Source organism: Gallinula chloropus, assembly GCF_964237585.1.
Source record: "Gallinula chloropus genome assembly, chromosome: 4".
Lineage (NCBI taxonomy): Eukaryota > Metazoa > Chordata > Aves > Gruiformes > Rallidae > Gallinula > Gallinula chloropus.
In genome coordinates, this window is record NC_140088.1 from 13,701,422 (window position 1) to 13,727,376 (window position 25,955).

Sequence of the window (25,955 nt, forward strand, 5' to 3'; positions counted from 1 at the left end):
TGATGCATAAACTCTTTTGAGGATAGATAACATATGAATTATTAAAATTAACCCACTATATGACCATTACTCTGCTATATTAGAGAGATATTATATTTGAGTACACAAAATTCAGGGCAAAAGTTTGGGTCTTGAGCATATTGAAACTTTGGCACTCACATTTGTGTTGTGTCAATTAGACGACAGTGTAACTCCTCACCATTAGCTTTTACCAGTTCTTGAAATTCCTCCATAGTTGTGGATAGTTGAGAGTCCATTTTAAACATAACCCAGAACTCTGTAATCCAGTACCTATTGCACATTGAAAATGCACAAGCACAAAAATAAGTGTTTTGCTCTAACATCAGGAAGGCTGAAATCTGTTCCTGTTTATGAGCTGTATTTCGTCTTGATCAACTTCAGGGGATAGACCTTGATTTTAAATTATTTTGCTGGGCTACCCTAACTTTATCAAAAATCTAAATTTCATGATTAAAAATTGATTACAAAACTACCTGGGCTTAATGCTGTATAGAGCAATACTAAATATACATTTGCAATAAATTTAAGACTAAAATTTCTAGTTTCATATTAAAGCCAGGTAATATGCATGCTGTTTTTTTTCTTCATGGACTTCTACATATTCCTTTAAAACTTGAAATTTTTTGGTCTGTACATAAAAATGATGCACTATGCCCATCAGAATTAAAAATTACTAATTAAATATATTTAATAGTTACAGGTGATTTAGTTTTACATGCACAAAATATTTTCAGAAAACTACACTTTTCTTATGTCTGGCATTCAAATTGTTTCAGTCATACATTTTATATTTCAATTCCTGCACGTGACTTGTCATCTATTGCAGTGGGTTGACCCTGGCCAGCAACTAAGTATTGACCCAGGTGCTTGCTCTCTTCCCTGGGGCAGCAGAACAGGGAAACACTAGGAAGGGCAAAAATGAGAAAAACAGCTTAATAGCTGAAAGAAAAAGCCAATCAAACAACCAAGTGATGCAGAGGCAATCACTCACCATCTCTCACATGATGCCCAGCCAGTATCCAAGCAACAGCTGCTTTGGAATTACTACCCCCTGAGTTTTACTGCTGAGCATGCTGGTGTATGGCATGGAACAGGCCACTGGCCAATTCAGGTCTCCTCTCTGTCTGTCTCCTCTCACAACCTCAAACTCACCTGCCAGCTCCACCTCAGAGCAGGGCAGAGTGAGAAACAGAAAGCCTTGACGCTGTGCAATTGCTGTTCAGCAACAGCTAAATTGTTGGTGTTTTATTCAAAGATGCAAAACACAGCATCTTAGAGTCTGCTATGAAGAAAGTTAACTCTATCCTAGCACACCCAGTACACCCATGGATGTAAAAATCTGTGCCTGTTGGAAAAATGGAAGTGAACATTCTTATGGATGCATGTATGTACATGTTTACCTTGAAGCAAAAATGTTCCCATATAACATACAATACTAAAGCATTCTGTCTTGACCAATAATCTGCTTTGAGATAATAAAATCATCATATTTAAAACAAATTTTATTTTTCTAACTGTTATTACTTCTCATTTTGTGGAAAAAAAAAATTCCTATGCTAATCTGTGACTAGAGTTACATCTTTTTTCCTCTCTTGTTTTCTCTAAACTGAGATATCAAACTATATTTATCATAAAAAAAAGTGATCTGGGATCACTGCAACTGACTAAGTAGAACCACTAAGGAGTATGACCTACCCAATACAATAGAGTTTTGCTTAATATAAAAATAGCTGCAATATCCCACTTCATTTGTTTTTTTAAAAGACCTATACTATAATAGTAGACACAATGTTACCAAGTCCTGAGCACTGTCACTTTCCACAGTTGCTTGAGATACTCAGTTCAAAACTGGCCCAGCATTTCATGCACAGACCTCAATGGATCTGCACAAGGCCACTTCGGCCTTTTTGCGTAAAGCTGCTAAAGTGAACTTTGAGAAGCTGAAGCAGTACAGCTGTTTCTCTTTTTAATGCCAGCTGAAGAGAGGCAAAAGCATTTGTATATATGGTACATGGATAGCTGCAGACAAATAGCTAGCAGGCAAGAACACTCTTACCTCACAAAATAACATATCTTTATACACAGCATGGAGGATTTATTTTCTAAAGCATTAAGATAGGTAGAAAACTGTTAAGGAAAACCATATCCACTCACAAATTATATGAGACGTGACATGCTTAATACTTCCATACCTATAACCAATAGGAGTCTTTCTACCAATGGCATATAATATCAAATTAGAGTTTTGCAGAAGTGTGTATAGATTATATCCCAAAATCGTTAGCAAAAGTTTACTGTAAATATGACTACTATGAGTAATACTGATGTATCTGCCTCAGTACTGAGTAATGTTAAGTAGTGAAATGATTCTGCTTTCTACACGTGTTTCACTGCACCATGCCTAACAATTTCTAATAAAACTCATGAACTTGCACACCTCACTAAAATTTGAAACAGTAATACCAGATTTATCAGTTATCCCTTTCAGTTAATTGTAATTCACTGTGGCTTCTACAAAAACAAAGGTATTTTCTTTTAAACATAACCAGATGTATACAATGGTAGAGAAAAATGAGAACTTTTTCTCTCCTTGATAACCTCAACCAAATAACCAACAGTAATCATTTGACTTGCAGTGATAACTGGAAAGAAACACTCCTTTTTTTCAGTCTATTAGCTCTCCAAACCACGTTTTGATATTGTAGCCAACGTCTTCTGAAACTAAATGATACTGCTTTGCAAAGTCAGTAAAATACAGACTTTGGAGGATTACCTAAACTACATTGTACCAAAACTGGCTGGACAGTCTTAGCACATCGGGTCTGCTCCCTTTCCTGTGTTCATTTAATTAGTAGTAAATATTCTGTAAGGCTAAGAAGTCAGGTAATGTATTTCCACAATTAAAAATTTCCAAAAAAGGCTAATATTGCCAAAACAATCTAGTAGCTTCATTGTGAAAAATCTAATGAGGCAGAAACACACGTGTATGAGCCCAGGCACTCAGAAAGGGAACAGATAGAAAGGAAAAGTTTATGATTTATTTCAGTGCATTGCAATTTTGAATGTGTGAGTGACAAATAACATTTGTTGCAAATTTTCATCTCCAGGTGATAAAATTTGAATATTTTCAAAAAATACACTTTTATTCTTTGCTCTTCTAGTGGTATGGAGGACAGAAACAGAGAAAGAGATCTGAAACTTATGCCCAAGCTCTCAGTACAAAACTGAGGTGCCTGCATTCATCAAACACCTGCTAGATTCTCCCCCCATAGCCAGCGGAGGGTGATTTATCCCACTTAAAATCTGGACTGAAGTTTCATCTTTTTCTCTGTGGATGATAAGCTAACCAAACGGATAAACAAAAAACCTCAACCCTAAACCAAACAAAAACACACTATACAACCAAAAACTGTAAAGTACAGGTATATTGTTTAATTAGTGGAACAGTAATACACCCATAGATTAAATATCCTCTACTTACCCATTTCAAAGTTGTCAGGTTATCTAATACTACCTTAATAGCAGGTGAATATTATAAAGGATATAGATCAATGAGTTTCTGGAGCATGTCTGCAGAAGAGATGATAAACTGATGCATGGCCAAAATTATCTTTAGTAGCTGGTTGTTTTGATAAGCATTTCCTTCTAAATCTGAAAAAAAGGAGTATTCATATTGAAATCTTGGTATACCGTGGTAAACAACTTGTTCTTTCAGAATACTAATTCTAATCAGGCCTGTTCACCTACACTATTTCAAAGACAGCAGTAACTTACTAACTTCAGAAGTGCATAATTTTTCTGATGAGAGCTATGTAACAACCACCATATTTCACTATCAGGACCTGGAAGACTTCTACCAAAACAAACAAGCAAACAAACAAAGACAAGCAAAAAAGCAGTTGTGTCTGAAAAGCACTCAAATATCGTATTTGTATCTATTGTATATAATGAAGATATATAATGTAGATAATTGTATGTAATTATTTCAGAGCAGCAATGCACCTAAATGCTTATGATTAAGAAGTCTAGTATCACAGAATCACAAAATTGAAAAAGACCGTTCCCGTCCTATGATAAAACATGTCCCAAATAACCTGGTCTACCTGTCTTTTAAACACATACAGGGATGGTGACTCTGCCACCTCCCTGGGCATCCTGTTCCAGGCTCCAACAACTCTTTCAGTAAAAAATTTTTTCCTAACATCTAATCTGAACCTGCCCTGGTGCAGCTTTGTGCCATTTCCCCTTGTCCTATCTCCTGTTACTTAGCTGAAGAGACCATCGCCCACCTCTCTACAACCTCCCTTCAGGTAGTTGTAGGTGGTGATAAGGTCTCCCCTCAGCCTCCTCTTCTCCAGGCTAAACATCCCCAGCTCCCTCAGCAACTTCTCATTATGATTTTCCCTCCAGCCCCTTCACCAGCCTGGTTGCCCTTCTCTGGACTTGTTCCAGGACCTCAATGTCCTCCTTCTGGTGAGGAGCCCAGAACTGGACACAGTACTCAAGGTGTGGCCTCACCAATGCCGAGTACAGGGGCACAATCACCTCCCCAGACCTACTGGCCACACTGTTTTTGATACAAGCCAGGATGCCATTGGCTTTTCTGGCCACCTGGGCACACTGCTGGCTCATATTCAGCCTGCAGTCAACCAACACCCCCAGGTCCTTCTCTGCCTGACAGCTCTCCAGAAAGTCTCCCCCAAGCCTGTATCACTGCATGGGGTTGCTAAACACAACCTTTGAAAAAAATTAATGAGTTGCAGAATTGAGTTACTGATCCATACCAGTCAGTCAGTAGCATGACTGAACTTATCAAACAGAATAGCAATAATAAGTGTTTGTGAGGGTTTTGGTACAGCTGGCATATGTAACACTAAGGCACGTGCACGTGTTAGGATCTATACCTAGAAGCACATGGAATGAGATATGACTATGGGCAGAAGCCAAGAAGTTAACTCATGGTGGTGGACCTAAATGTCCTAACATATTTCCTTGAACGTTACAAGGATTTCACTTGAAGATGTTTTTTAGGCTACATATATCTTCTGTATCTTGTGGGGTTGGGGTTTTTTTCCATATTCAGAAAAGATCAAGGACATCAAATGTAACAGAACATTTAAAAAAGTTTCCATTTCTGTAACAAATACAGTAGAAAAAGTGTTTGTAAATATTAACAGATGATATTTTTCCTACAGCCTGCCATGAGAGAACCTAAGTAACTTGAATCGGAGTTAGACACTCTTTTAAACACAAGAGAAAATTTACTTTTTGGAATAATTTTAAATATTGTCCTCTATAAAGACAAATTTAGTTATCACTTAGAACAGCGATAACAGGAACAATATAAAGAAGCAATGGACAATAAGGCAAAAGCAAGAGAAAGCTGAAACAGCAGATTTGCAGCATACGAAATGGCATCTATTACTAGAGAAAAAAAAAATATTAAATTGCACAACACCAAAAAGGAACATTACACTTTGCCCACTTGAAAACTGTATAATCCATGGTTGTGATTGTTGAAGAATTTTCATGTCCTTCTGCAGGAAGGACAAGAGCCCCAGGAGAACCCCAGAACCCAGGTCTTTCCTTTTGAACAATACATCAGATTTTTGGGAGAACTAATAAAACCTGATTTCTTCTAGATCTAGCTCCTCTCTTCTTCATTTCACAATAGTCGTATTCATGCCTTCTATCACTATAGTCTCCTGTGAAAGTCTTTTCCTACTCTACAACAAAGCCACAATCCAGGCTGGCTGTCCAGACAGCAAATAAAATCAAACCAATCCTGGGCTCACACAGAGGCCCCTACAACAATGTGGGCACCCATCTAAGTATCTTTCTTCTACACAAGCAATTCTTTGAGACTCCTATCTTTCCATCAAAATTAGTTTAAGCTGGCAGACAGGCTGACTATTTCACACAGAATAGTTCAGTAGGAAAGTGACTCAGAATGGCCTAGATCTGAGAGTGAAGTTACTGTTTTAGCGGACTCTTTGAAGCCCTGAAAGCAGAGAACATGCTGGGTATCATATACCTGGTGTGGGTAACATCATTCTGATAGCAAAAGCATAGTCAGTCTGGAGGAAACTCAATACAGTAAACAGTCTTGACCTGCCTTACTACAGCCAGTCTCTCAGGCAGGATGAGCAGAAAAATCCTGATCAGTAAAATCTGACAGCGCCTAGGCGAACATGCAGCAACCCACTCAGCACCATCAAGCCCAGAATGAGAACTTGATGCGCCAGGTGATCTTCAACACTAAACATGAGAGACCATTTTCTGAATCTGTCTTTTTAGTTACACTTAAATTGTAAGGAGCAATTCTACCTACAGTGACATGAGCAAGGGGAAAGTCCTTTAAACGAGCTCCTTAAATGAGAGCAGTATACACCACAAGTAACCAAAAGGTCTTGAGCTGCCTTTTGACCTATATTACAGATTCTCAGTTTTATAGCCTCAACAAAAGCGTATGCATTCCAATCATTACCTAAATATTCTGGGATATAAGCTGTCTAGGTATTACAGCAGGTGTACTGAGGACAGAAGAGCAAAGTATTTAGCCAGAGAAGTGGGAAATTGGCAGAAGGCTTGGACGTCAGGAATCACTACTTATTCAGCCCTTTAGTATTTGGCATTCTTTACTCTTCCAGAGTCTTCAAGAACAGTAAAATTATTTTAGGCCTTGTACACAGAGGCTTGTATCGATTTTCATCCATTTTATAAAACCTGATGTTCTGCCAGATTCTCTGTCCAATGGCTTTTGTTTAATCACAAAAGCAATTCGATATATGCTTAACTCAGAAGGCAAATGGTTATATGCACACATACTATCAAGAATATGCAGCTGTAATTAAATCACCAGCTTTTCAGAAGCACTCAATATACTCATTATCGTCTCCAGCTGACAAAGACAGCAAGTAATTCACTCTCCTAGAATTTTCACCTCTGCACTCCCAAACCCTTCACCATAAGGTAATACAGGTACCCCTTGGCACCAGATTCCAGATGGAATTTCTCTCCTCTAGAACATCTCTTTTCCATTTTACAAAGATGCAGAGAAAAACTATTATTAGCGATTAGGTCAATAAATTTGTGGTATTTTCTTGTATAATAAAAGTGCATTTATGCTCCACAACATCTAGAGATAATTACCTGACAATAGAGACAGACTTCATTACAATGACATGCAATTATTTTGCAAAGATTAAAACAGTACTAAGTTTTGTGCTATCCATTCTCTCGCCCAACTAAAAAAGGCTTATCTCCACAAAGGAAAATACTGTATTAGTCCTGGCTTAAAACCCAAAATAATTACTTTGCAGTAGAAAAAGCTTAAGATTTCCAGAACAGTTCATCACTGAACAGCAAGCCTGCATGGAAATGTAGCAGCTCTTGTTTTTACAAATACATGTGCTATCAAATATTTAATTATATCTTCCTGCCCAGTTTTAAAAGGAAGCACTTCTCAAGTGCATACACATAATACAGCAAATGTTAATTAAAAAAAATATACACCCATAAAATTGAAGTTGTAAAAATGGGCATTAGATGAGACTAAGTTTTGCTTCCAGACCTGTCTTTGGGTCTTTCACATCTCCAACCACTAGGTCACTTTTTGAAAATCTAACCTGCTAAATGTAACTGCGGGTTAGGAAGTAACAAAAGTTATGGTAAACTATCTTTGTGAAAATCGTAGCACCAATAAGAGGTCTCTCTTAGTTGGGTTGCAACAGTGTCTCTGAGTCTCTGCAGTGTTCTCAAAACCTCCAGCAGTTTGTTTTAAAACTTTTAAGTCTCATTTTCATTTCCGTTTGTATACCTGTTTCTAACCACAGGCCCTGCTGAGCAAAAACCACTAAGTGAATACTAAGTGAATACTAAATAAAGTGGGATGGGTGTGTTTCAATTAGTCAATTTACCCCAAAGTAAGCTGCAAAATATTTCATGAGCCTTATTTTTGTTTCACCACAGCAAAATACAAATAATGCACTGGTTACATGCTTTTCTTCCTATAAAAGCCCTTATTGTACTAAGATGTGTTAATAAATACTCTCTGAAACAAACAAGGATGCAGAAGATGAATGTACTTTTCCAGTATTTAACTACAAGAGTGAAAGCAGAGAGACATTTAGGGTTAAATATTTTATTTTATTGTGTAGCAACACAAAGCCACTAAAAACTACAATTACAAAAGCTCAGTTGCATACTTGAGACTCAGACTACACAAGGGTAAGAATATCCTCATCTGGGCCCATCAGTCACTTCATTTCATGACAAGTTGGTGGCTCCCTGTAATCCATGATTTAGAAATAGCTGAAGTACCACTTGTTCTCAGAACAGTTTAAAGAATCAAAGTACTCAAAAGCCAATACACAAGGTTTTAAGAGTAAACTGACTGCTTTTCACCAGGTCCTGATGGCCACCAAGCCTCTTGTAAATATACTTTAAAGAAAGAATATGTTCAATAGACAATTTTACTGTACTGAGACCTTCCTACTCATGAGTGCAACAATAAGGCAACAGGAAGAATACAAAGGATGTCTTAACTGAACTGAATTTTGCAAGAACAAAATGTTAGTTTTTCTAGGTCTAAGAAGCCTTTATTTCATAAGCATTGTCTTTATTTCATAAGCAGGTTCCAACTCTATCACCTAGTGCACAATTTGAAATGAATCAGAAGTGAATCACAGAGCACTCACATCACGTGATCAGTGACTAAACTATTAAGGACATGAATAACTTCTTGTAAACTCCCTTAAGTCTTCCAAAAGTAGCACCAAAACCAATGCAATGCAAGAAAGCCTCAAGCAATTGCTCGGCAGTCTTACTAAGTGCAAAGCTGAAAGCCAGGACCTGCTATACTGATGTGCTACATAGAATTCTTCAAGATTTCTACAAAAAAACCTGTGCACTAGGTTTTTTTCTGGTAGCTTAAAGAAGATGGTATGGGGATGGTGTTATGAATGTCTACTAAGATTAATAAAGCAGCATGTGATTTGAAAATTGAGTGAACTGATGTTCTTAGGGTGTTAAAGACCGTGATGAAACACACAGAGGTCCCTGTGGGACTACAGTCTAGGGTTTAGTGACTGAACTGAAACAGCTTTAAGTCAATGTCTCTGCCCCATATGAGAGGTGCAGTACTACAAGATAACCTCAGAATGGTTACAAGCAACCAAAATTTCATGAGTATTTCATGGATACTTCCTGGAACTTCCCTTCACAGATAGGAAGCAGTCAGTTCCTCTCATCTTAAAACTTATGCAATACATAAGTCTTATTATTACAGGCTTGTTATTGCCATGTTGGAATACGGTAACCTGTGACTGAGGAAGGTCTAGAGGTAGCTATTTAACTCTCTTCATTCAATTGATGACATTTGGTCAGAATCAGATTCAGAATCTTATTCTGAATTATTCAGAATAAGAAATCACCATTCTGCTCATCAGTTATGACACCATCACTGAGGGTCAGCACGCAGATTCAACTTAAACTAGGGTGGTTCTGAGTTGCAAATAGCCTTTATTTTTTAATGACAGCTGAAAGCTCAATTCACAGCTAAAATCAGAGCTACGAGCTAATATAATCTATTCCTCCACTCCACCAGAGAATCAGCTTTCTTGAAGCCAGTATACTTCAGATTTAAATTAATTTGTTGTTAAAAATTTTACAGTGATGAGGATTTCACAGCCTCCATAGGTGCACTTGAGCATCTCCATCTTTAGAGAGTTCTTACTATCTATTCAAAGGCTTCAGGCAACTTGGGCAACTTAAGCCCATTATGCCTTACCCCCTCAGAGAGAGAAAACATTCCCTTTCTCTTAACAATAATTTTTCTCTATTTGAGAATTGCTTCCCTTGTGTCTTTTCTGAGGTAAAAACCAAGAAATTTGTCATCTTTATTCCTCAGAAGCCAAGTCTTCTAAATCTCTGGTCAATTTTGATATCCTATACTGAAAATTTTGCAGCTTGCACCTTGATGAAGCAAAACTGAATACAGAACTCCAAAGGTCTTAGCATCAGAATTAGAATGATATTGCTAGTATCCTGTAAAAAATACCTTTTAGAAATATACCTTTTAATATGTAAGTGTACATGTATCATGTACATATATATTAAAAAATATAAATAAGCACACACACACCCCTCCGCGCATGCACTTATCTCCTTAAGAGTTTCTGCAGTGCTATAGTATCATTAAACCGTTTTCAGTTTTAAAACCATCTTCATACTGAGATTGTTTTCTGCAGAAATGTTGTTCTGCAGAAACATCAAGGACTTTGCCATACTGGTTTTACAACTGATTACCCTAAGTATAGAACTTCACACATGTCCTTCGTGAGTTTTATTTCAAACCATTACCTTGAAGTGCTAAATATGTTTCAGAAACAACATAAATTAATTACAACATCCTTGCAAAGATAATGCACTAATTAGCTAAAGCATTATTGTTTTAATTTTAGCTGCAGACAAAAGCTGCTGGTGTCTTCAGTGCTCCAGCTTACATTTAATGCTCTACAGAATGGTGGTGGTCCCTCTCATGCAACAAGATTGCTAGAATGTTTAGCAGACAGCACCAAAATACTCAGAGAATTGCACTAAAACTTCTTTTAATTGGCTTATTGTCCATACATGCCTGTAGCTATTAACACATACAAAAATTTATTTATACAAGTAATTGGTCTTAAGAGGAAAATCTCCAAAATTAAAATAAGAAATCTGTATTTCCAAAAGAGGAAAGAATCATACTGCTTTGTGATCAATCCTGCACCAACAGAACCCCAAACAAACCAAGTAAACACAGATGTTGGAAGAAACTCTATAAACTTGACCGTTTCTCCAAGTCTACTTCCCCCTTCAAACTCCCTACAAAATGGGGTGGGGAAAGAACCTAATGCTGTTCTTCCAAATACTCATTAACAATGCAGATCTATCCAAGACAAAAGTGAGACTAATATGCATCCAAAAAGGATAATAAGATTGTTCGGTGTGAGGGTAGGGAACATTAGGGGAGAAAATTCTCAAGGGAAAGCCATTACCCTTTCTCAGAAACAGCTTTTGGAAAGCTACATCTTGCAGAAAGAGCTCTGGGTGGGTAATTCTTTGAAACGAAAACAAGAAGATAAAAGCTCTTGTCAAGAGGAAATGGGATGATTTTGAGAAATTAAACTGTACTTCGAGAGAAACCAAATGAAATGTGGGTGGAAAGCATTCCATTAGCCTTGAAAATTCAGATCAAGTACACAGAACAAGATAAAAAAGTTAACACCCCCCCCCATACATTGTTCTACCACGTTTAAAATATTGATTTTAGCAAATTTAGATGAGAACTTTTTAATCAACTAGTCTTTTTTCTCCAAAGTCTACAAAACATCATTTGAGCGTTCAAGATTTTTTTCAAGGCCTTAAATCATGATATTGGAGCCACGTGCGCTTTTGAGCCACAGGCAACTCTTGAATAATTCAAGTGTAATGCCTGGCAACACAGCTGTGCTGGCAGAAGCACTGATGGACAAGATAAAGGAGACTCACAGAACAGAATCAGAAACTTCTGAGGCGGGTATCACTATATGACCACTGAACCCAGCTGCATGCTTAGCACTCACTCATCCCACACAACCACGGTGTTTTATAATATGTTTCTCTTTAACTGCATAATTGATCCCAGGGCAGCCAGTCATCAGATCCAAGCAGGTGCAAAGTCAGTCAGCCCCATCCAAAGGTTCAAACTGTTATGGACTAGCAAACACCAAGCTGTTTTTCTCTCAGGGACCTTAAGATGTTGCAGAACACTTAGATCCCCGTTCCCAGCCTTTATTTCCATTACTGATTCGTGCTCCAGCTTTACTGCTCTATCATTCCTGACTTACTGCTTCAGATTTCCCTCCCTTACATACCTCAGCTTCCTAGTCTTTGCTCTAACTTCTTGATGTATCTGTGGAATTGGTGTTTACAGACTCTCTGGCAAACTAGCTTCTAACCCAGAAGCTGGGCTGCCCACCAGTGAGGAGACTGGGGTGGGCTAGAAGTGTAAGCGTTATTGGCCTCACTGTTATCAGTTAGTCTATCACAGAGCAAGAACCTTATACCTCCTAAGTACAGTTGCAGGGCATTTCTTAATGTTACTAATAAAGGTTTCTCATAATTTTCTGTTATTAAACCTCAACAAGTACTTTTTTTTAAATGTGTATTTAATGTATATACCACATATGGGAGATCGACATGAAACATTACTGGTTCTCCTGGAGGGAGACACACCCATACCCAAATACAGTTATTCTGAAGGTGAATCTTTTTCCAAGAAACATACAAAAGTTAAAATAGAAAAGAGACTCTTGATATCTCACAGTGCTGATCTCTGCCAGAAGAGTTCCATATTTCAACAGACGCTATGGCATACCTCTAAATGATCTTTAATTACAATTGAGGTGGCATGAGGCACTGAATTTTTCTCGACATGACCTTGTATACATTGGAGCATTAAAACTGCAATGTTTGGGGATTCCTAAAGTCACTTCCAATGCAAGTGTAAGCTTAAAAGCTAACACTATTTGCCAGCTGTTGGACTTTTACTTCAGTAAGGCAGGAAAAATAGTGGTATCGTGTTTAGAAAGTTATCTTAGCTTTTAATCTCTAGTCTGTCCTGTATAACAGAAAGATCTACTAACTATGTAACACTGTAAGGGAAGCTGCTTCTTTTTCAGACTTTTAAAAAAGCAATATAAAAATATGTCTTCACACTTGGTGATACACAGTGGAACACTGAAAAACTTCACACTAAAGCACACACAAAACAGAACAGGTAACACAAGGTAAAACGCATGGGGAAACCCAAGGGAAAAGTGATATTTCATGCTTCAACTTCATACGTAGATTGAAGAGATTTAAAGAATTAAATTCACACAGCATTCTCAGGAGAATTTACTATTTTCTACTGCTAAGCTTTTTGCATTGCTAAATAATTTTTTTTTTCTGAAGTTATATTTAGAGGTATGTAGACTGAATGTTCTGGCATATCCCAGTGGTAAATGTAAATAAATGGGAGACTGCTTTATAAAGCAAGAAGCCCAAGTTTTCTTCATTTTCCTTTATTACTTATTTCTTGACTTTGGAAAATTATATTGAAAAGACTGAAGTCAAGTTTCTTGTCTTTGGGATTTTTTTTTTCCACAGGCATCAGGTTAAAAAAGAAATCTATTTTCATTTTGGTATAATCATAATTAACTTTAATAGTTAGCTAAACAGCACTTAGTATTCTCCAGAGCAGTAACTACTCTTCTGTTCCCACAATGTCATGCATTCTACAGAGCAGTAATGACTCTTCTGTTCCCACAATGTCATTAATTGATCATTAACGTAGTTGCAGTTGCCAAGCAATACTAAAGTTTCTCCATTGTATTTGACCAAATCACATCTAGATTACTTAACACACAATGGTCAATGATATTTTAATACAGAAAAATACCCTGAGCAATTTTTAACTACTGTTGAGGAGCAGGCTGGAGACTCCAACCTTCAGCCTAGGCTTCAGGGGCGAGGGGTGGAACCCTGCAAGCCTGTGAAGCATGGGATAAAAACAGTTGACTGTTGCAAATCAAACAGAAAGTAAGCAACCAAAGTTGCCTTCTGTGGGTGCACATATGCCTTGAAAGACTTGTCAGAATTCTATGTTAGAATTAATATATGGTAAACTTGGTAAAAGGATAAACTCATTACTTGAACTGTGATTGTCTTACTAGCTATTGTATGCTTTAACTAGACTGGCAGAATGTACTTATATTAAGAGTACTGTGGCTTTTTTCCAGATAAGGGGAAAAAAAGGTGAAAACTTTCAAATTTTCAGTATTTTAGAGGAAATGGCTAATGAGTGAACTCCAACTTGCCTGTTTCATTGTTTGTAAAACTGATGCAGTATTTCCCTGGCTCTCAAAGCATTCCTGAGACTCAATATATTTTTGCATTCTACTGATACAAAAGTGAGCTCTAAAAATGTTACCAGTTTACAGAACTAGACAGCTCTGCTAACTCAGTTATTTTTCATTCTAGAAAAATGTTAACTGTGATTAACTTGTACAGTTTTAGGCAGCTAGTCCTTATTAGGTAACCAGCACCTTTGACTGATTTCTATCAACACAATTCCATGGCATCTTTTATCCAAATCAGTCTGGGAATGGTTTCCTGAATTTCTAAGGCTTGTTTACAAGCATCTCAATCACACACTGAGGCAACAAGGTAGCTTAGCACTGATCAGATACTGCAGAACAATTTATAACACAACTTACTCTTTACACCTAGCTGTCTAAGAGTACTATCACATTGAGAAGTTGCAAATTGCACTAGGTTCACATAAATTCAGTTAAGAACTTTGATAATCTTTGAGGTTATGATTTTTACCTTCTTTAAGAAGTAGTGGCTATGGGTTTAAATCTTATTTTAAAGGTTTTCTTCATACTGAAAACTGACACTGTGGTATGAACAATTCCAGGGCAAACAATTTATTGTGACTGAGCTTCCACACAGAAGTATGCTCTGGGAAATACTTTTGTTGCTTTCTTAAAGCACTTACATCCCTCTCAAGAAACCAGACACAAGGACACCACATGGTAACATGCATTTAAAGATGATATTTCATAATTTATTTTTTTTTCTTTGGGCACATTCGTCTTGTCTAGCAGCAGCTGAAGTGGCTGGATTGTAGAATAAGGATAGGTCCTTGTGTGCTACACTAAACACCTTTCCAGTACTCAAATGTAAGAGGCAAATGAGTAAGATCTTGCACTCAAAGGCTAAGGACAGAAATACCTTCATAACATTAAAATTCTGAGATCTTAGGGATTTTTCAGCTCTTAAATGACCCTCAGGTGTTTTTAAGACATGAGTGTTTGTATAAATTATGACTTTCAAGCACACTCTTGGAATTGTTTGCCAGGTAGTTCTAAATAACATTTCATGACTTCATGACAAAGCAGGGAGATAGCAAGCTGATACTACACTGAAGATATGCTTTGTCCTAATGGCAAAAGAGTTTTCAAACACTTATAAACACAATATAAAGAAATGTTTTTTTGATGTGGGCAAGGAAAAGGCTCTCTGACCCTATGTGGCCTATAAGCTTGAACGTGAATTCACTGAGTCTTTGAAAGGTGTACTAGTTTAAAAAAAAAAAAAAAGTGTATTTAAATCTTCCTGAAGAGTTTTTTTAAAAAGGTACATTTTTAAGACAGATGCTCACAGTCAGGGGAAAGGAATGGGGACCTTTTACCATGCACAAATACATGCAGAGGACAAACAGGAAAAAAAAATATCTGCTGGAATAGAAACTGACTTGCAAACACATAGAAAACATCAAGCTCACTGTAGCATGAGGATAGCCTAAAGTGAAAAACATTACAAGCAGTTATTTCATTTCTGTAGTTAGCAGATGTACAGTTAACTAATTAAGATATCCAGTGAAGCAAACACTGCTGATATATTTTTCCTTTCTGACCTGTAACACTTTCTGGACTAAATATACGTTAATATGCATTTATGCAGTCTCACAAAGATTACTATAAGAGCTAGCAAAAACTAGAGCATGTGCTTCCTGTGTTCTACTGAACTGTCAGCATTAAATAGTTAATATGGATGTGGACCAGCAAACCAGACCCTACTCTGCTGGTTTCAGCAACAAAGCTGATAGAATAAATGTCTTTAGTAAAAAAGGAGGAGACAAACCCATACTTACTTTCAGAGAACTGTCTTCAAGTCAAAAGTACATTCTTTTCCTGGCATTTTACAGACTACAAAATGGATAAACATAGATGCAGGGGGTTAAACTCACTGTTCTACTTGCAGTTCCACTCCAGAACCACAACCACTAATGAAGACTTCCTCCAGAATGAATTATCTCCTCCTGAAGCTGTCATATTCTAAGCCTAGATCTTTTAATTAGAACTGCTTGCCTGAACTCACAACTTCAGCCACCGTGTTGCCAATTGAACATCTACCTTAATTTTTTTTTTCCTTTATGACCTTTCTGTTCAGAACTAACCTCTCTGATGGAGAGGTTTTCTGAATGTAAGCCACTGTTTTCTAGTCTTTACAATCATTTTACACTACCTCCTGCTTTTCCTCTCTACGCACTCCCTCCCTTCTTTGTATTTTCCTTCACTTCCCTGTTATGACTTCTCTTTCTATCCACATGATCAGTTTTTCTTCTTTAAAAGTCATTGTAAGATCCACTTGTATGCTACACTTTCCCTACTCTTCTAAGGCAATCGTGTGATGCTTACAGTCTGCAGCTCTTGTAAAACCAAACTGTAGTAACAGCAGTATTTTCTAGCTACTTACAATGTTGAGAGATCTTCCAAGTCACATAGAACATGCTTTGAATGACTATCCTATATAACTAAGTCTCTTCAAACCAATGAGAGCAGTTTCAAGCCTCTAGAATTGCCTCCTACATTCAGGACCAATATTCCTTTCTAAGACACTTCCTGACTTCAATCCTTCATCACGCTATTTTTCCTGAACTCTCGCCCTAGCTTACATCCTAGCTTTTCTTTTGCTTTTATTTTTAGCAATTCATTTGCAAGATGATTCACCTTACTCACCCTGATGCAACTTTTCATGGGACTTGAAGGAACCTCTGCTTTCAGCATCTCCTCCTTGTCATGTTATTGAATAAACATTGAAGTAATGCTCGTGTCTTGCATGTAGTGATCTATCTACATGACTTCACACTACCTCATGACACTCACTATTTCTGTCTCTAAAGTACATGCCTATCATTCATCATTTCAAGCTAAAGACCACCAAATTTGAGAAGTGAGAGAGCAGACACTAATCATCCTAAAGCAGATATTTAAGTTAGTTACGCTGAATAAATTTTTGGTATTTTCTAAAAAAACCCACAACAAAACAACACCCCCCTCAAACTCAAAACCCTCCCCAAAACCAACCAAAATACCCAAACAAGCAAACAAACAAAAGTCCTAACTCTCTACCTTTGGAATTATGAGGTTCAATGCCACCGTTATAACTCACACTATTGTGTCCACATTCTAGTATCATCTTCTACCCAGCACTGTTGTAGACCCACAGACAGTATCACTAACTCCAATCTTTGTTCCTCACCTCATCATCAGGTTTAGATTAACTTGGGTCTCTGGACAAGATTTGTCTCTCTCATGGAATCCATTTACAACACTGCTTGGCATATTCCCCTTTTTCATTTTTCCCCCCCCTTATCCATAAAAACTCATACTTATGTTCGTCACCGCTGTATGTATTGATTCTTAATGCCTTCTTCATTACATCTTCTTGTGATAGTCTCTGCATATTTGGCAGAAGGCTACCAACTTCCCCTTATACACCACTGTTGACATCAGCCTCTCTTAACATGAATTGCTTTTTCCAAACTTATATAATTACTTATTCTATACTTTAGATCGGAACTGTATTTGTAATTTTACATGTAATATTAGCAAGTGCAATATAATATTATCATGATGCAGTATATAATCTGAAACATGACACATCATCATCTCTGTCTACTGCCTGCTGTTCTACTTAACCCTAGAAAGCAAATGAATCAAGGACATTTTATAGAAAGTAAGCTTAAAATATAAAAGGGAAATCTGTGCTTGTGTCTTGAGGATTTCTGTATTTTTAATATTGAAATAAGTCTTACTCAGATCACAATAATTAATTTCTAGACCAACATACTAAATATTATAGCTCAGCATACCTGAGATTGAAGGTATAACCTTAGTCTGCATAGAACTGAGTACCGGGTCTTTAGTAGTATGCCTGGGAAGAAACTTGCTTTATCACTTGGTTTACTTTTAATCATTCAGCAGCTATGCCTTTTCCCCGACCACCACCTTTCTTCCTACCCTTACCTCTCTTCAAATTCCCAGATTAAAGTTTTTTCTATCTCTTCCTTTACTGGCATGATGCTGTGAACAAATTCTGCAGTGGTTTTGTTGGTAGCTACAAGAACCTTCTTCAAGGAACTTTGTTATGGAGGCTATCTATAGTTGTAACAGTTGCACTTCACAATTTATCTAAATACCCTAGTGGGAAATTCCAGCTAAGAACATTCATCATGTCATAGAAGATGTACCAATACAGACACTACCATGAATTGCCCAATGATGTGTCTAAACTTCTGCAGCACACACTGTAATTCTATCAGTCCTTGGTGACTTTAACATTATGTTTACAGATGCCTTGCAATTCACTTTGCTAGGCCTAGGTACCACTTGCCAACATTCAAGAAAACCCTATTTATCGTCTATGGCAAATTTTCTAACAGAAGCATGAAACCCTTTGGAAAGATACACATGTATATATAGCTTAACTGGACAGATACAACTACTTTTCTTTGTCAGTTTAGTCCTTACAATATATGGATGCCCAGGAATCTGAGAACACATAAGCATGTGCACGCCGATATCAAGCGTTTAAAACGTATTAAAATAGTTAAACCAATAATAGCCTCCCATTGAAAAGTTTCAGCTACATTACTTGAAATCAATCATTGCAATAATTTTACCAGATATTTTATAACGTTACATTTATAATTCCTTTTTTATCCATAAAAACGTAGACACACTAATGTTGGTCAAATAGTCGCAATATTAAAACTGTATGCAGGCCTTCCACGTGTTTCAGAAGTTTATCTCACTCCAGTCAACCAAAACATATAAAAATATGAATTGACAATTGTTTAGAAATTAGGGCTTTAGAGCAGCTGAGTGGGTATGTTCTTTAAAGTAATTAAATAGAGAAAAATAAGCCAGAATGAAACAAAGCATTACTGAAAATTACATGTCTCATTCACTTTTCTCAGACATGCATTTCTCTGCATATGTTGATTAGAAGGCTTTAAAGTTAAAAAAAGACATTTCTAATGAGTGTGAAAATTAGTTATTGATTATACTGTATTTATGTGCCATATCACTAGATCAGCACTATGTGTTACTATTTAACTGTATAGATTATTTTAGAGCTTAGTGTTCTCAAAGATACCGCAACAGACACGGCAAAAATACGCATGGAGTTTCTTCAAGTGCATTCACTTCTTAAGGACTACTCTGCAACATCTGCTTTGAGAATAGCTCATAGCACCAAAAGACACAGCAACAACAAACAGATGCACCACTTACAAGGAAATTATTCAGAATCATTCTGAGTGCCTTCAATACTAACATATTTTAATACTATCAAAAATAAACACATCTATTAAAGAAAAACTTAGAAAGGGAAACTAGGGGTATAGGGCGCAGGCAATAATTCTTGTCCATATATTACAATTCTTATACAAAAACAAATGGATAACTGATATGCTCAAAAGGGTATACAGTTGCAATTTTTGTTTGAATTCTTTTTCTTCAGTAGAGAAGCAACTTTAAATCTATACTTATAATGCAAAAATGCATTTATAACTTTATTTTTACATATAAATTATAATTATATTTATAATGTGAGAAGCTGATGTTATTTCACCTAGTTTAAAAATAGCCCTACTCATTTCAAAATACTTAATATAAACATGTTATTTACACACGTTATTAGAATATTACTGCAATATGCAAAAGTTTACCAAACTGGTACTTGAAGGAACAACAAAAAATCCCCACATAGATAAACATGCGATTGACATTTGTCTTATCCTCTCAAGAAAAAACAGCTGTCAGGCTAATCTCTTAGTGCATGTTACACACATCTACATAAACAGTTCCACAAACCTATATAAATAACCAGTCACCTACAGCATAGAAAAATCCCAGTTACACCTTTCATCTCCTCTGACAAAACAATGTAAGTGACCATAATGCAGCCGGGACAGAAACAAATTAATACGATCCTAAATTTGCCTCCAGACTCACCAAAAGACTGAATGCAGGTTTCAAGAAGATCTTCCAAAGTGGCCCCTTTGCCTAAGTGCCCCAACGGCACCATCGTGACCTGGTTAAGATTTGAGAGGCTTGGACAATGACTGATGTGCTTCAGCTCAACTGCTGATTCAGGCGCAGTGCTGCATGCTTGGGCAGGTTGCCTAAAAGAAAGCACAATAGTAGAGTAAATACAAGAAGATCCAGTGGGAAATTTTACAGTGCATGGGAAAGGAGCGGGGATTTAAAGGACAATTAACTCCCTGTAGCTAGGGTACTGAAAGGCATAACCCTCCCACTTAATACATGCTCCAAAGAGACTGCTCAGTAACTGCCTTTTTTTTTTTTCCTCTCCTGATAAATGTGGATTGTAGAACACAGGATTATAGAGCTCCTTGAATGATCTGTCAAGATTACCACAAATCTTGTTTCTTTGTTGAGAAGCTGTTTACATTACACTTTCAACACAAGCATAAAAACCCCTCAAACTATGTAACAGGAATATTGTTATGCAGTAATCTACCATCACATATTTGTCTTGTCATCAAAAGTAAAGGAGAAAAAAATTGTAACTATAACCAAGTATTACACACATTGGAAAATGACTGATTAGCTTTATTAATTTCATTTGGAAGATCATTATTAAGTAAACAAAATATCAGTGCAGTTTCAGTGAAGCATTTCACAATTCAAGAAAAACAGAGCAGATTAAAACAAGTCAGTTAGAAAGAATAGTATAGAATGGATGCAAATTAAAATTGCATGAGACCAAAATAAAGCACGTATCAAGTTTTAGGCTTCTATTTTGATCACATGATAGATCTCAATCTTAGATTTCAAGAATGTGTACATTTACAGATTATATTAAAGGTTGTTCATGGTTTGCACACAAGTTTATAATTCTGTAGGAAACAGTAAATAGGCACATTATTATATCCGTGATTACATGCTGGAATATTTATTTGCGTGCAAATAACAGAAATGACCTCAAAATCTATCAGGAGAGTGTAACCATACAGTTTACAAAAGGGCAACAACCACTGCTGGCTTTATTTCAGGGACAATTTATACTCCACAGTCTTCCTAACCGAGTGGCTCCAGCACCTTTAAGATGCTTATCACCTTTAAGATGCTTCATACAACTTTTCATGGAACACTATGCAAGACTCTATTAATAAACTGACAGTCCTGGAAAGAAAAGGAACAGAAATTCATCCAGTGTGCATATTCATACCAACACAGAAGGTAAAGACATAAACATCCACTATAGGAGCTCCTGGATAAATATGCATGCCTTAAAAAGACAGGGTGGACCCTATTTCATTCCAATGAATTTCAAGCCTTATCTTGAATTTCTGTTTCATTTAAATGCTGTGAAAGCTATTAAACTTGCACGGTGTCACTTACAACACAACACTGACCCCAGGGCTCCATAGTTTCAAAGTCAGGAAAACAGAGGCCTGACCCTGCAGAGGTAGTGACCATCACTCAGCTGCTCGGTAGTTAAGCTGACAGTGTCAATGCAAAGACTGTTCTCTTCCCTTCCCCCTTTCTCTAAATTTCCCTCTAAGCTTTGTGATCTGACTTCCTGTTCTCAAATTAAAAAAAAAGCAGGGGCCTGATCATCTTTCAGGGTTTTCTTTACAGAAGCTTAAACCCCTCTCCTAACTTTATTCCAGCGCCTCTTCAGCACAAGACAGAGGATTCTAGCTGCACAGTCGGAGTTAGAGAATATACTTTAGCTCTTGGCAACAGGGTGCAGAAAAACTAAAGCGTCCAGACGCTCACCACCACCCCTACCCACCCCCAAAAAGAAAGTTTACGTTAACACTGTGGCCGACTTGGCACACCAGTCAGGCAAAACTCAGCCGTGACATGTCTGAAATTAGCCATTCATTAGAACAAATCCCCTTGCAACAGTTACTCGACATGAAAAATAGACTAAAGATGCGCTGAGGGGCGGCGGGCGGGTGAGGGATGGCGTGTGGACGGGGCACGGACGGACGAGCACCCTGCAGCACCACTGCACGCTAGCTGGCAGCGGGGAAGAAGCCACAAGCAGATGACAGCCGGGGCAGGTGGCGCTTCCCCGGCGAGAAGAGGACAGCCTTGCTCCCCAGCCCCGGCCACAGCTCCTCGCTCGGCGCCCCCCGGCAGCCCGCCGGCGGTGCTGCAGGTAACCGGAGCCCGGGCGAGGGCCGAGCGGCCCCTCCCGCTGGGACCGTAAAGTGAGGCTCTTCCCAGTCCGCGCTGACCGGCAGCTCGGCGCACGCTTGCACCCAAAAGGACGGAACAAAGTCCTCCCCCCGACACCCCAACTCTCGCGCCCCTTTCTTCCCCCCCCCCCCCCCCGCCCCCCTTTCCAGCGCCCGCGGAGCCCCAGCCCCCCGGCCCCGCGCCCCATGGGACTCCACGCCAGCCCCGCCGCGGGGGCAGCGCGGCGGCAACACACCGCACCCGCCCCACCGCGCCGGGCGGACACCTCACACTTGAGGTGCGGCGACGTGTGACCCCGAGACCCGCCAACAACGACCGACGCCGGACCGCAGCCTGGCCCGCAGCGAACGACGGCGAACTCACTGGTTTTCTCTCCTTTTCCCTAAGGTTCCCATGTCGGTGCCAGCCGCGGCTCGGCCGCCGGGCCGGCTCTGCCAGCAGCGCAGGGAGCGGGGCTTCGCGGGGCGGAGGAGGCCGGGGGGAGCTGCGCGGCCTCACGCATCGCCGCCTCCCGACTCGCCGCTCTCCCGCGCCCCGTCTCGCCTCGGGAGGAGTCTGAAACCAATTCAAGTGGGGCAGCGGCCGCCAGCCGTGACGAGCGCAGGCGAAGATCTTATCGGCAGAAGGAAGTACCGAGCTACTGGGCTGCTCTTCTCTGAAGCCACCGGGTTTACCAGGTACAGAAACGCGCTCTCCTGCGCTCACCGCCTGGCTCTATAGCGGCAGCAACTTTTTCCACGGCACAACTTCGTCCCGGAAGGACAGGCCCTCCCCTCTGGGCAAGCCCCCTCCCCACGGCGGGCAGAACCGGCGCCGGGGCTCCTGCGTGCCTCGCAGCAGCTGGCACAGCGCCGGTGTATGCCCGCCCGGCCGCGGCCCCCGAGCGCCGAGGACAGCCGCTGCCGGGGCACCTGTCACGAAGGACAAAGCACAGCCAAACCCCAGCCACTCTCCGGGCGCGGCGACACCCCGCCTACGGCAACACCGGCCGGTGCCGGGTCCCCGTACCCCCCCCCCGCCGGGTTACGTGACTGCGAGTGGGGTGGACCCACGCGCTCCCTGATTGGCTGGCCCGCCAACGGCCGGCAAGGGGTGGGGTGTCGTGCCAGCTGGGGGCCCCTGCGCGCCGCTACCTGCCGCCGGCTGCGCCAGGCGCTCGCGTTGGTGGATGGCTTCAAAGGCCCTGGGCCCCGCGGCCCCCTCCGCACGCAGGGCCGGGGTGAGGCGCAGCGGGGGGCTGGCGAGAAGCCTGACTGACGGGGGCTGTGCGCGGGTCGTTCAGCTCCGCGGCGGCAGGACCACACAGCTCTCCCGCCGCGGTACGTGCCGCTGGAAGGTAGTGCCTGCATGAAGCTGGGGCGCGATGTCAAGATACCCGCGTTGACGATTATTTTAAAGCCTCTGTGCTTATTTGGCACCTTACGCCGTACCTCCAGTTTCATCACAGAACAAGGAAAGGGGCCTTTGTATCATAATTACGAGTTTCTGAGAGCTCTTCCCACTCAGTGTTGACACCTTCACTGCTGAGGAGAGGTGACCAGGCTGAAAATCTGAAAAGGCCCGAGATCCTGTCGCTTACAGCTTGGCCAAATGGTCTTTCGTTGCACAGTGCCCTCAGCAGAGCAGCAGGAAAGTACTGGGTCACAGGGCGCTTCAGCTACTGCTTTGTCAACAGCTTATGTTTTGAGCTCAGCTTATGTTCTTAAAAATTACTTGGCCATTGTAATGCCATTGTGCCTCACGCCAAGATACAAACAGTTTTCATAAACTTTCTTTCATTTTAAGACTAACTGGTAAGGTTCAGGTATTCAGAGCAATTCTCTGCCAACAACCAGGGCACATTTCTCTTTAGGTCTCCAAACTGATTGAGTTTGCAAAGGTTCACTGGTATTTTCTCAGAGGCAGTGGTAACTATCATTGTCACAACCCAGAGCTGCACAAACCTGACTTTTGCTTTGCTGGAGACCTCCAGGTAAAAGGAAAAACCCTGCATAATCCTGGAAATTACATCAGTGATTCAGTAGGTGACATTCTTCTGAGTAAGTTTTAGAGCTCATTCCTAGCAGAAAGCTTGAAGGTAACTGTGGTTTAAGAAGAACAAATACATTAACACACATCCAAGACCACAGGTTATGTGGTCTGCAATACTACCTGTACCACTTAAGCCAATCTCCTGGCTGAATCCTACTTCAGAGAAGGACATCACAGCTATCTTTGCTTCTTTAACACATTTTCCTTGAGAAATTCATGCACGCGCATGCACATACAGATAACTGGAGGTCTGACAGAAAGAAAACTCTAGCTTTGTGGTCAGAGGGCAATCCAGATGTAAATTTTACTGTACACAGTTCAGTTGTAATTTACATGCTCACGCAGCAGTCTGGCATACTGATCCTTAAATGTGACATTCTTCACATGAAATGGTCTACTGTAAAGTAGACTCATGCCTGTTTTGTGTCCTCAGAGGATCAGAGATTTGCTCTGTGGGAAAGCAAGATATTTCTTCTGTTCTCAGGACTCCAATAAGTAGATGATTACTTTAAAATATAACTTATAATCCACAGGAGCTGTGTTAACAGAGTTGCGAGGTGGTGATGGCAACCGTGGGCTGTATTTTTCCCAGGGAACACAACCAGCCAGGCATTTTTATACCATTGTGCTCAGATTCCTGGAAGATCTTGCAACAATAGGAAATTATAAACTGGATTTTACCATTGGAAACAAGTGAGGACACCAATTTACTACCTCAGAGGAAGCCAGATCTTTGAAGTTCTGTTGTACTTCAAGTTATGCCTTTCTCCCTCCGAGTTAGTGAGAGTCCACAAACCTAGCATGACCTTGAATCAAAATGAAAATCATTTTCTTGAGCTGTTCTTTCACATCTACTTTAAGCTCATTTAATTTTCTGTCTTTCCTGGTTTCCTAGTCCTGATCTTCACAATGGGCCAACTAGTGGAGCTTGTACAACCACACAGTGAGGTGCACACAAAAATGAATCAAGGCAAAAAAATCCCAACCCAAATAAAAATGATACATATTTTGCCATTTTCAATAATTTAGTTCATTTCACCACCCACTCATATTAGCACAACTGCTGCCACAAACAATGGCAAGAGAGCAAGACCACACATTTTTCCAGTAGCTTTCACATAGATCTGTTTTACATACAGTATTGTAAAATCACAGCTTGATTCCAAAAGCTTTTCAGTGTCCTCTTGGGATCATGAATGAGAAGATTCCTTATCACTGATAGAGCATCTGTAAGGTGGCAGGGTCAGTAGACCACATTAGAAAGGCAAGCAATGTAGTGCAAGAAGCAATTCCAGAAAAGGAGAAAAGCTTGCTAATATAGTTGGAAAGGAGGGCAGCAAATGGAAAGCTATGAAGAGTTCCTGCATAAAAAGTAAACATATTATGCATACCAGGTAGTAATTAGAATCATTTGGCTTAATGAGTTGTCGGTGAGGGTCTGCTAGCTTCTAACTTGTTTCATCTGAGCTGTTATATGCCAAAGATGTGGTTATCCTGTATGATCAGCTGATAGGAATAGCAGCCTTATTTAAGGCACCATCCAAATGTACTTCCCTGTTACAAGGAAAGTTTGTAGCTCTTAGCACAAGTTTTGTTGTTGTGAGTGTTGATTTCTGTTACAGCTAGTAGAGCATTTCTAGGGTGTTCTTCCAAGCCTGGGCTATAACTTTTGAGCAGGATGATCTATGCTTTGGGTGCTTTCACTAATTTATCAAGCATTTATATTTGTAGAAAGTTGCAATGTTAGTGAAGGTTTTGAGGTTATCATACCATGGTAATTCTCTTGCTATTTTTCTTTTAAGGTGT

The 25,955-nt window shown here is 39.6% G+C and overlaps 1 protein-coding gene across 1 annotated transcript in view; it reads right to left on the minus strand.

Annotated features, from left to right (window-relative positions):
* RASGRP1 (RAS guanyl releasing protein 1) overlaps positions 1-22,513 on the minus strand; it is a gene marked incomplete at both ends in the record, with an annotated part of 39,444 nt that extends 16,931 nt beyond the window's left edge. The window contains 5 exons of the mRNA XM_084262762.1: positions 160-291; positions 2,078-2,148; positions 3,575-3,672; positions 19,896-20,065; positions 22,482-22,513. Coding sequence (XP_084118888.1) covers positions 160-291; positions 2,078-2,148; positions 3,575-3,672; positions 19,896-20,065; positions 22,482-22,513 — 503 coding nt within the window. The remainder of the gene's footprint in view (positions 1-159; positions 292-2,077; positions 2,149-3,574; positions 3,673-19,895; positions 20,066-22,481) is intronic.
* Between the last annotated feature and the right edge of the window lie 3,442 nt (positions 22,514-25,955).